The sequence below is a fragment of the Pleurodeles waltl genome, chromosome 10, assembly GCF_031143425.1.
Source record: "Pleurodeles waltl isolate 20211129_DDA chromosome 10, aPleWal1.hap1.20221129, whole genome shotgun sequence".
NCBI lineage: Eukaryota > Metazoa > Chordata > Amphibia > Caudata > Salamandridae > Pleurodeles > Pleurodeles waltl.
The window spans coordinates 74,638,021-74,649,107 of record NC_090449.1 but is presented as its reverse complement, the minus strand read 5'-3'; the positions used below and the strand labels follow the sequence as shown (position 1 = coordinate 74,649,107).

At 43.1% G+C, this 11,087-nt stretch overlaps 1 protein-coding gene across 1 annotated transcript in view; it reads right to left on the bottom strand.

Moving 5' to 3' along the window:
- Window positions 1-291: 291 nt before the first annotated feature.
- The window catches only part of PKD1 (polycystin 1, transient receptor potential channel interacting), a 372,995-nt gene continuing 362,199 nt past the window's right edge, over window positions 292-11,087 (bottom strand). Inside the window, exons 44-46 of the mRNA XM_069209747.1 lie at window positions 8,135-8,269; window positions 5,593-5,907; window positions 292-1,270 (exon numbers count right to left, since the gene is read on the bottom strand). Coding sequence (XP_069065848.1) covers window positions 620-1,270; window positions 5,593-5,907; window positions 8,135-8,269 — 1,101 coding nt within the window. The 3' untranslated portion in view covers window positions 292-619. The remainder of the gene's footprint in view (window positions 1,271-5,592; window positions 5,908-8,134; window positions 8,270-11,087) is intronic.

The following is an 11,087-nucleotide window of genomic DNA, read 5'->3' as shown; positions in this document are numbered from 1 at the left end:
GTTTACTACAACCCATCCTTTTCCTGTCCGCTGTGACATACAATCCACATCTCTACATTACTCACTCCCATCTCATCGCGAAAGACAATTGGGTACCACTTTACTCTTTTACCCCCTATCCCCACACATCACATTCCCTTTCCGGCTTCTCTGTGCAACTTTCAGTTCCTCGATGCCACTGGCATTAATATGACTTTGTATGTTCTTTAAAACGGGAAAATACAATCTGTGCCACTTCTGGGGAATAAAAGGCAAAAGTCACTGTAAGGAGCCTTTTTTTTTTTTTTTTTTAGCTGCCAAGAGGTGATCAAAACCTTGCCTGCTAAAAACAGTCGCTGTTCCCACAATTTCAGGTAAAACCCGGAAATGTCTTAGGTAGAAATATGGTCCCCCTGAAAATCACTCCCCTTAAAAAGGGGTCGCTGAGGAGGCGACTACTGGCCCTTCGGCTTTCTGGAAGCCAGATACTGAGCACTCCATGTTGCGCTTCTTCAAAGTGGGAGAATCCCATGTGGTGGTTGAAAGAAGAAATTGCTTCCTTCCCAGCTCACCTTGCAAAAACAGATGCATTGTGAGCAGTGGTTGCCCCAAACAAGTTTTTATGGAATGCACACATGTCCTATCCCACACTGGGATGCACCTTGTTTTTGTTCCGGAAGGATTTCCTTTTCTTAGTTGGCGCACCCTCGGAGTACGTCTTCTGATGAGGCAGCAGGGCAGAAACAGCTTCTACCCCCATTAAAGTGTGTGCAGTTCTGCCCCTTAAGGAACCTGGGCTCCCTCCTTGGTACTGAGAAGCACTAACAGCGGGAATGCGGGGTGCTCTCAAAGACTGAGGTCTGAGCCCTGGAGAGGCTCTGTTGGGACTGGTCCCTCTGCGATGCCGTCCTTGCGCCAAATGGTAGTTGTTTGCCAAGCAGTACCTGGCCAAGAGGTCCTCAGTCATGCGTACGTACTTCTTTTTAGTGATGCGGCTCTGTGCCTCTGCCAGTTGGCATTCCATCTGGTAGACGTCCTCGGTTGCCTCGTTCACCCGGTCAAAGTGCACTAACAAGGTCTCCAGTACGGGCAGAAGTCGCTGGATATTGGCGTCCACCTCTGGGTGGTCTGAGACAGTCACTGTGCTCAGACTGTCTAGCTGACTTGAAGAGAGAGACGCCGATGACGTGTCAGAAGCTGCACTGGGAGTTGGGCCACAAAGAGACTTAGTGTCGCTGGACGACCGCGAAGGTAATGGCTCCATTCCTTCAAACCTCACTGTATGGCGAAACTAGAAAAAAAGAAGTCGAGATTTTAACTGGGGATCAATATACAAATTCAATTCACAGAGCTGCTAGATAGGATAATTTGTCTCGACTATGATTGAGAAAGGAAGGCTTTTGAATTTCTTGTGACTAAGTGATGCTTGAAAACAAGACATTTTGGCTGCCAGTGTGTCTACGCTGTGAGAGAGAGATGCCCTTCTCCTTGTGTGGACACATTACCTGGTAATAAAGCGGGATTCTAAGAACCTATTTGTGTGCTTTGTGAGCATTAGAAGCTTGAAAGTCTGCGAGCCTGGTGCGAATTAAGCCTGGATGACCAATACATTTACAAACAAGATGTTGTGGTTTTAACAAGTACAGGTTACTCACACTAATGAACGTAATACACATAGTCCACAGCCCCTCCTCCTCTAAATAAATCGTGTTCAACACAGCCTATAGAGTTGCAGTACTTCACTATCCATCAGAATCAAAACACAAACACACACAGAAAGAGAGATGGGCTGGCGGCAGACTTGTCAGATGTTTTTTGTGGAGGCCCTGGTCCACAAACCTATGTGGGGACCCCATAGGACCTGTTTCAAAGTTTAAAAAAACATAAGTCCTGCTGGGAAAGAGAAGACATGACACATCCCGCGGCTGGTGGCATCTTCTGGTTGTAGTTGTGTGATTTGTCTCGTCCCTAAAAATAGGACACAATTCCGGTCCCAGAAAGGTCGGATGTTACCTACCTGACATTGGGAATTTATACAGCTGCACCAGATTTGGCACTATTCGCCACATTGATAATGGCCCATTATCACAGTAGATTAGGATTTTATATTTTTAGATTGGTCCTGACAAATTGCCATCAGTCCCTATGACAATTACGAAATCTAGGCAAGAAACACGTTGACCCTGATTTAACCTAAACAGGAAGGAACATTATTCTCCTTTATTGTTTTGCCCTGTTTTTAATCATGACCATACCCACCTTGAGAACAAATGCACCTCAGGTGTCCCTTAGTCATTTTTAACTTTTATCGTCCCTTCCAATCCACCCACTAGACTTCTTTTTACAAATACATTATGTTTCTACATGTAATAAGAGCAAACATGAGTATGAAGAGGGGCTTTGGAGCGAATTAACTGAGGCAGCTAGGGTCCATGACTCTAAACGGTTCTGGCTTCTGGTCTCCCGTAGCGACCACAACCGAGCACTCAATATGGAGTCTCATATTACTCCCGATGCCTGGCTTTCCCATTTCAAGGAACTGTATGGCTCCCCACTGGCCTGTGATGTACCAAGTTTGGGAGAGTTGACAGCATCTTACTCGCCTATGTCCTCCCTGCCTCCCTTTACATTGAATGAAACCGTGCTGGCCATCACTGCTCAAAAAGCAGTGAAGGCCCCAGGGTCGGATGGGATCCCCTCAGATATGTTCAAAGCGGAACAGAACATCTGGAGTCCATATATCAATAGGCTTTCTAACGCTATTCTGATTACTAGATCCTACCCTGACTCATGGAAAGAGGCAATCATCCTGCCCATCTACAAGAAAGGAGAGAGGAATTCCCCGGGAAACTATAGACCTATCAGCCTTCTTGATAACCTCCCAAAAATATTTTGCCACCAATTGTTGAGTAGGCTGAGGAAATGGATAGTGGAAAACCAAATCCTAAGCCACCTCCAAGCGGGCTTCAGGGAAAAAGTCAGTTCAATAGACCAGATTTTCTGTTTTATTTCCATTAAATGGAAAGTTGTTGATGTGGACTCAGGTAGCATTTGTTGATTTAAAATCAGCTTTTGATTTAGTAACTCGCTATAAATTGTGGGAGGTCTTGATCAAACTGGGAGTCCCCTGCTCTATTTTAAATATCATTAGAGATCTCTATACTGGCAATTATTCCAGAATTAGATGGGGTCCGCAAGGTGAATTAACTGAAGAATTTCCCACTGCCTGTGGCGTGAGACAAGGTTGCGTACTCGCCCCTACTTTATTCCTTTTATTTATAAATGCATGCATTCCCTATCTCACAGAGTGTTCCAATGCTGCCCCCAAAATAGGAGTCCAGAAGATTCCTTGCCTCCTATTTGCCGATGACACCTTGCTGATATCCCAAACAGCTACAGGCCTTTCAACCCTGCTTTCGAGGTTCATGGATTTCTGTAATGACCATGGCCTGGAAATCAATCGATCAAAAACGAAATGCATGGTGTTTGGGGATAAAAATGGCAGGATGCGGCGACCGATCTACCTAGAGGGTGCCACGTTGGAAAGAGTTGGTGATTAAGACAATCTAGGTCTGAAACTAGAAGACTCACACAAGTGGCACTCATCTCCAGAAAGCAAACCTCCGCTTGAAACAACGGGCGAGTGGCATCGTAAGATTTGCAGCTAGATCTCCTAGCTTCGCCATGACGCCCGCAATTGAAATATATAAATCGCAAGCAAGGGGGGGGGGGTGGGGGGGCCTTTATAGAGCTGAACTGTGGGGCCATTGTAATCTAGATGATTTGATAAGGGTGGAAAACTCTTTCTTAAGGATGTTGTTAAGAGTTCCCTCCAGTACCCCAACCCTTCCTATTCGAATGGATCTAAATTTGCCTCCCATTAGCCCGATCGCTGCTCTCCGGCCTCTGTTGTTTTGGATTCGCCTATGGTCACTAGATTCTCTTACTCCCTATAGATGCGGGCTAGTTAACTTGATGGACAATAACACTAGTTTAAAAATCAAGTGGTGTGCGTATGTAGAACGCACCTTCGTACTACTTGGTTTGGGGTCATACTGGAAGGATCCATTATCTATTCCAAAAAAATGCAACACACACTCTGAAGGATGCATTTTGGCTTAATGTCCAACTTACACAACTGTCTGCAGTCTCATCATCATTTATGACTGGCAGTTTTGTAAAAATTAAATGCCACTATGAATCTGAGCAATATATGGACACAGTACTTTCTCCACGTGCATTGTACACCAGATTTAGGATAGGTTCTCTTCCTCTGCGCATCCTAACGTATAAGTGGACTAATACTAGTTGCACCTCTAAGATGTGCCCGATGGGTTGTGCCAGGGAAGAATCCATAACCCATGTCCTCTTTCAATGTCCTGTATACCATAAACAGAGGGCTCATTGGATTATTCCACTATGTAGAAAAATGGGTTTTAGGAACCGTATATTGGCTTTGAGAGTTTTTAAATCTGATTCATCTGTTTTAGTGGCTTGCTGTTTGGCAAAATATTTAGAGTCTATTTGGTATTGCAGATTAAATATGCTAAAAAAAAAATAGGGGAAAATTTAACAACAGACGTTGGGAGTGGTTACTGATGAACTCACTCGTGAATTTCAATGTATGCATTTATCAATTTCTTATTGTCCAATGAATTTTTTATGTTTATATATTCTTATATCTTTTAAATAGAAATGTTTTACTTTTATCTTATTTATTGTGTTTAGTTAGGTATGCATTTGACTTCTGATACCTATCATGAAAAATTTTGCATCTCGCACGATCCCACAATATGGTATGAATTTTTAGAGGGAAAATGTTTGTTTAAAGTTTTTCATGTAGTTCAACGTTTTACTTCTGAGGATTTTTATACATAGCTTGTTTTGTTTGTAAAATTATGAATTTGTGAATTGTGGTGTGCTTTTATGGTATTTATCTTTACCGAAATAAAGCTAACGAACGAATGGACTTCTTTTTGGTTTCTTTCTGACACAGCACTTATAAAAAAAAGATCTCCGACAAAGAGCCTCTTGTGAGTGCCCGTTAGGCACTGCAGGGCTCGCCTAACCAGGAGCTGCTCAGTGATGAAACATGCAACCCAACTGGGAGGGTGAAGGCTCTTGCCCCTAACTTATCTATACCCTTCTGACCTGTTATATGTCGGGGGTGACAAATCCTGGTTTCATCCTGATTATCTTAGGATCTGCATACTCCTTTTTATCACTTTCATTGCTTCTAAACACCACTAGTTTTAGCAAAGATGGGAACTGGGGCAAAGGGAACAAAGTGGCTTATTAGGCATCATGTGTTTTGTTACATAGGGGAGCTATTACTACCACTCTGGTCTCCTAACGTTACTGTTGACAACTTCAACACTAGGCCACTTCCTTCCTTCCCTTTCCCTTGGGACATAGTCAGTGAATATAAGTCAACAGTGAAGCAGGAGTTGGGTTGAACTTCAGCATGGTTATCACCACTGAATGTTATTTTTTTTGGTGCTTTTTAACTGTGCCATTCCAGTTGCATTAGCTTCTTCCACTTCCCATGCCTCGCCCATCATCTCAGCCCAGAGTAACGCCCTCTATGATGCACACAAGATGGCTAACACTTACTTCTTTAACTTTGCTAATGCCCATCCACATCCTCAGGCGCCGAAGGAAGAGCTGCACCATCTCGTAGTCCTGGGGGTCGTACGCAGGCCGGTACATGCTGTGCCGGACCTGGCTGAAGTTGTGCACCAGAGTAGCCACAAAGAGTCGCAACAGGATCCATGACTGCAGTACGACATAGCTCAGGCAGTATATGTGGTTTAAGCTCGGATAGAAAGGAAGGTCCAAATGGAGGGTCACGCTGCCACGAATCACATCGAACATGGTGAGGAGGCTGGCGCCAAAGCTGTGGAATGGTCTGGAGTCTGAGGAGAAGAGCTGCCAAAGAAAAATTATGTTAGCACTATGTAAGGCAATAACGCTATGGTCAAAATTGTAGGAGAGGACAAGGGTTGTGTTGTGTAAAACAAAGGCCCATATTTACCCTTTTTATCGCCTCATTTGCACCGCTTTTTGACGCAAAAGCAGCGCAAACTTACAAAATTCAATTATGGCCCATATTTATACTTTTTAAGCACCGCATTTGCGTCATTTTGTGACTCAAAAGCGGCACAAATTTACAAAATACTATTGTATTTTGTAAGTTTGCGCCGTTTTTGCGGTAAAAAATTACACAAATGCGGTGCTAAAAATGTATAAATATGGGCCTATATTTTGTAAGTTTGCGCCGCTTTTGTGTCAAAAAATGACGCAAATGCAGAGCTAAAAAAGTATAACTCAGGCCTTGAATACGTTGAGATAGATGGCTAGGATAAGAATGCCATTAGAAAAATGTATTTTACAAAAAGATGGTAAATGCATGAAAACATTTCCTAGTAGAAGACATCACAGTCATTAAGGCCCTGCCATTGTTAGTTTAAGAGCAGCCAGGTCTGTATTTGGATGGAGTCCAGAGACCTGCTTCCCATGTGGAGGTACAGTTGGTGTATATACCACTGTTGAAATTCTTGGCGTTCTTCTGTACTGCCTTCAAGAGCCCACTATTGTTGCACCATCTCCTTGGTAATACACATTTAGATTATCCATTTAGGATAGTCTTTGCTAATAGCCAGGGTGCATATTGGCAATAGTATTCACTCATTTGCCTGTAGCCACATCTACATGGATAGGGGTGAGGCCCCACATTCAAATGTGCAGCTGATGCTGGAATTGGTGTGCATTCAGTATTTAAGAGGCCTTGCCACACCTCACCCTCTTTCCTTACCATCACCCAGTCTGTACTGTACCCAACTATGTGCACCCGTACTCACTCTGTGACACTTCACTCCCTCTTTGCATCCGCTTGCTGCCCCCCCCCTGTTCTTTGTCCCTCCCCCATTTTGTAATCCTTACTCAAAGGTGCTCCATACGCACTAGGTTCTCTCCTCTTTGGGCCCAAACTTCTGCTCACATCATGTCCCAACCTATTATAACCTATTGTCCCAACCATTTTGTACGCTCTCTGAGTCTGTAACCCTATTAACCAATCTAGGCCCCCGCATACTGCGCAACCATCGAAACCTGGAATAAGGGTCCTGTACATTAGAATCCTTATTCATCTTCAACTCAGTTTACACTATTGGAATTTTGTGCATAAAAAGAAGCTAAAATGTTGTTGCACACTCTAGATGAGGGCCGCTTGAGGTATTCAGTTTCACCCCATTCCCCTTATTGCCCTTCAAAATGAAAGGGACCAGCATGTAGCTGTCACAGAACCCACTCTCTAATGGGCCCAAACCCTCGTTCACAATCTCGTTAGGTATGTAGAATGAATGGCTTAGCAGTGAATAATGGGGATTGTTTTCACTGAGGGGTTCTGAGTGACATCAAGTAGATGAGTGCAGAACACGAGTTGTCCAGAATGCCACCAGAACTCTGCTGAGACGTAGTAGTAGTGAATAACTGGATTTGAAAGCTGGTACTTATGCTCCTTGCTTGCCAAAGGAAACCAAGCACAACAAAATAATACCAGCTAGCTTTTTTATCTGCTGTACCCCAATTGAGGTTCTTGTTCTCTCTCTGTTCTGAAAATGAAGGTGGTGCTTACAAAGTTGTTTCTCCTCTCTCCTTCTGAGTGACATGTTGCATTAAGGAGCTTGTCCCAACTGAGATGTTGCGTTTACTAGCTAACTTCTCTCCTTTCATGTTTGCCCTCTTGCACATTTTCCCCACTCTTGATTTCTAAGGGCTTGATGGGTGGCAGTGAATGCAGGAATGAATGGATATCATTTTATATCTACAAAATGGCCTCTCTAATCTCACACAGATGTTTAGTAAGAACCATCTCAGGATTAGCAATTCTTAGCAACTCAAATGGGTCCTATCTCAGGTAAGGAGCCCTAACAAAATTTCATAAACGTCAAGCTATTTGCTACCTGCTAGTTTTTCTTCCTCTCTTTGCCCTCCCCAAGACCCACCACATTTTCACAATTAGTGGCTGGGAACCACCTGGAAGCTTTTACGCCACACCGCCTCAGATCAAGATGTATAGCCTTATGGGTGGTATATAGGTGGGCTGGCTGCTGTTTCTTCCAGACACGTTTTACGACATAGGGCATATACGTACCAGAAAGCCCAGTTGGGCGTATGCTAAGGCAAGAATCAGGAAGGCCACCCAGGCACAGAACAACTCTCTGGATGATTTGCGCAGTGTTTTACCAAATATTGACCACTGTCTGATGAACCGTAGCTGGTGAGCAGCCTGTAAATAAAAGGAAGGTACATATTAATACATTAAATTAGATTAATAGGTCAACCAGTTATTTGCTAATTATTGCCCCACATAGTTTGTCATTATTTAACACTTTCTCTCAATCATGTTCCAAGCAGTCTTGCAGGAAATCTGCATTTTCCTCATGGTCACCCCAGATTGTTTTGCCTTTTTCTGGACCTATTTTACGGCCTTCAGAACTCTGTTCACTATACCCCTGCTAAGCAGGAGTCAAGTGCATGTGAACTTCCTTCAAACATGGTTAAGTTGGCTTATTCTTAATTCACACATTTAACCTTCCTGTACGTCCCTAGTATATTAAACACCACTTGTGGACTGCAGCACCTGTTAATGCCTTCCACAGAGTCGGCCAACAAAATTGCTAGAGGCCTACCATTGTAGCCTGACTGCTGCAGCGTAAACCCTGCAGTGGGATCAGTCAAAATAACCCTTTTGACAGACAAAGACCTCCCTTTTAAATATTTATGTCACGCCTATGTCAGTCTTGCAGCCCTCAGGGCCGAGTGCATCCATCATATTTTCTGATACATACCCACTGCAGTAATGTTAACAGGAACTAATGAAATAGTAGGTAGGCAAGGGCCTGCCAGATTTTACCACATTAATTAGCAACTGCCCACAAGTCACCCCCCACCCACTAGCTATTGCCAGCCATAATTGTGGCATTCCAAGGCACCCTCCTCAGAACACTTTCTCGACCTGCCGAAGATCACAAGAGGTCTGTCACCTGAGATGAGCCCTGAAGGACTGGTCCTGCTACTTCTTGCACCCAGAATAAATACCTCAACTCCAAGGGTCAGTGAGTTGACCCAATGTGTGGCTACATGAACACAACAAGCTGCAGGAGGCCTTTTCCATGAAGTGCACAGCTGACCAGTGGCACCTGGATTGGACTTTGCTGTTGGCCTCTGCTCTGATAGAATCTCTTAGAATCTTTAAGTAACTTTCCTTGAGTTCCTGGGCACCTTAGAAGTGTATCTCTGTTGTTGTTTGGGCACTAGTAAAAAGTCTGGATACTTCAGAAGACTTTTTCTCCAGCGCCCCAGAGGGACCTGCCGGAAAAAGTATCCAACAGTTAGTTCAACAGTGTTGGATTGACTTTTAGCTTCATACAACAACATGGTAATTTTCATACCTCCATAAAAAAAGACAAAGTCCCATTCTGAGTTAGGACTGAAACAATTTCAGCAAGAAATCACAAAAGCTCCGAAGCATCAATGGGACCCACCTTCTTAAGTTCCATGGTGGCAGCTACAATTTTAGCAAGTAAAGTGGATAGGATTTTTTCTTCCAAAAAAGTGACAACATCCGTTTCTGACGTGGGACTTAGAAAAGCTTTTGAACTTTTGGACTACCTAGAGTTTAGCTAAGACCAATTCACTTTGTGTATCTGACCCGTGCTCCATTGCAGTCAGCCTCAAATCGCACTTAGGTCTCAGCCTTCCATGACAATTGACTACCACTAGCGATCTGCACTTTTTGGTGCTAATTTCAACTACAACTTAAAAACTAATTTCTCAAGCCGCCCACCCATTGGATTATTGTCATTTTAGTGTAATTTTATTACTTGGTACTTTATTTTTCTAATTCAGTTTGGGATTTTTATTACACCGAGTTTTGACTTTATTACTGTTTTTGTACTGCAGAAATACTTTATACTTTGCCCCAAGTTAAGCCTTTGTACTCTCTGCTGTAAATACCAGGGGTTGAACTCAGGTTAATTTAGTGACTGACGGTTTACTCTGACATGGGTTCTGATTACTCCTTGAGTTGGGAAGTCACTTACCTCAAATATTAATCCAGTTTCATACACTCTTGATGCGGCATATCATTCGGTGACATCTGATTTTGAGCTCAGGGTAATTTATTGACTTTATATTACTCCTTGAGATAGGCAGTTGCCCATCACAAATAATAATCAACATTATTACAAGTCCTAATGCTCTCACTCAGGGATAGTTTCCTGTTTCTGCTTAGTGACTGGTTAGGATATTGAAAATGAAATTCCAGCACCAAAGGTGAAAGTTCCATTCACCCAGTTTGAGCGCCAGTTTCCTGTTCCAGCTCATTATCTGGCTTCAGTTTTAAGACCATCAACAAACATGGCAAAGCACATTCTCAACTGTATTGAGTGCCATGTTCCTTCAAGCACAGTGCCCTCAGGGGTTGTCCCTGAAAGTCAACTTTAAGGCAGACATTATCATCTGAAAGGGCAAAAGTCTTTGATGGCTAAATTTCAGTGTCAGTTTTTGTGATTTCTCTTTACTGAAAATCAAAACAGTCACATTCTGTGGAACCATGGGTATCAAGCTCTCAATGCATTTGCAATCCAATTTCACATAATGCCTCCAGATAATGAATAATCCTAATTTTATGTCCCAGTGAAGCGTGAAAGCCTGAGGTTTATTTTCGTATCTCTTCATAGCAGAAGGGTACATGGTTGGCAACCTGTCTTTATCTTACACATAAGGATGAAAGATAACCCTTATTCTTCATTTCACTACTGTTGAAGGACTGACACCTGAAACCTGACCTTCGCTTTATATTGCATAGAAGAATTTTAGGGCAGAGACCCTCTTTGAGTTCCATTTTTTTTCTGCACATGGTTGAAAAATAAAGGTTTTCTCTGTCCTTGCGCTGCAGTTGGAGGACAAAAGGTTGCAATCAAGATTTCCGTTTTATCTGCTAATGAAGGATCAATGGTAGGGAGAGGCCTGATATTATCTACCAGAAAAGGCTAAGGCATGCTCCTCAGTTTCTCCCTCTTAGATGCATGATTGGCAGATAC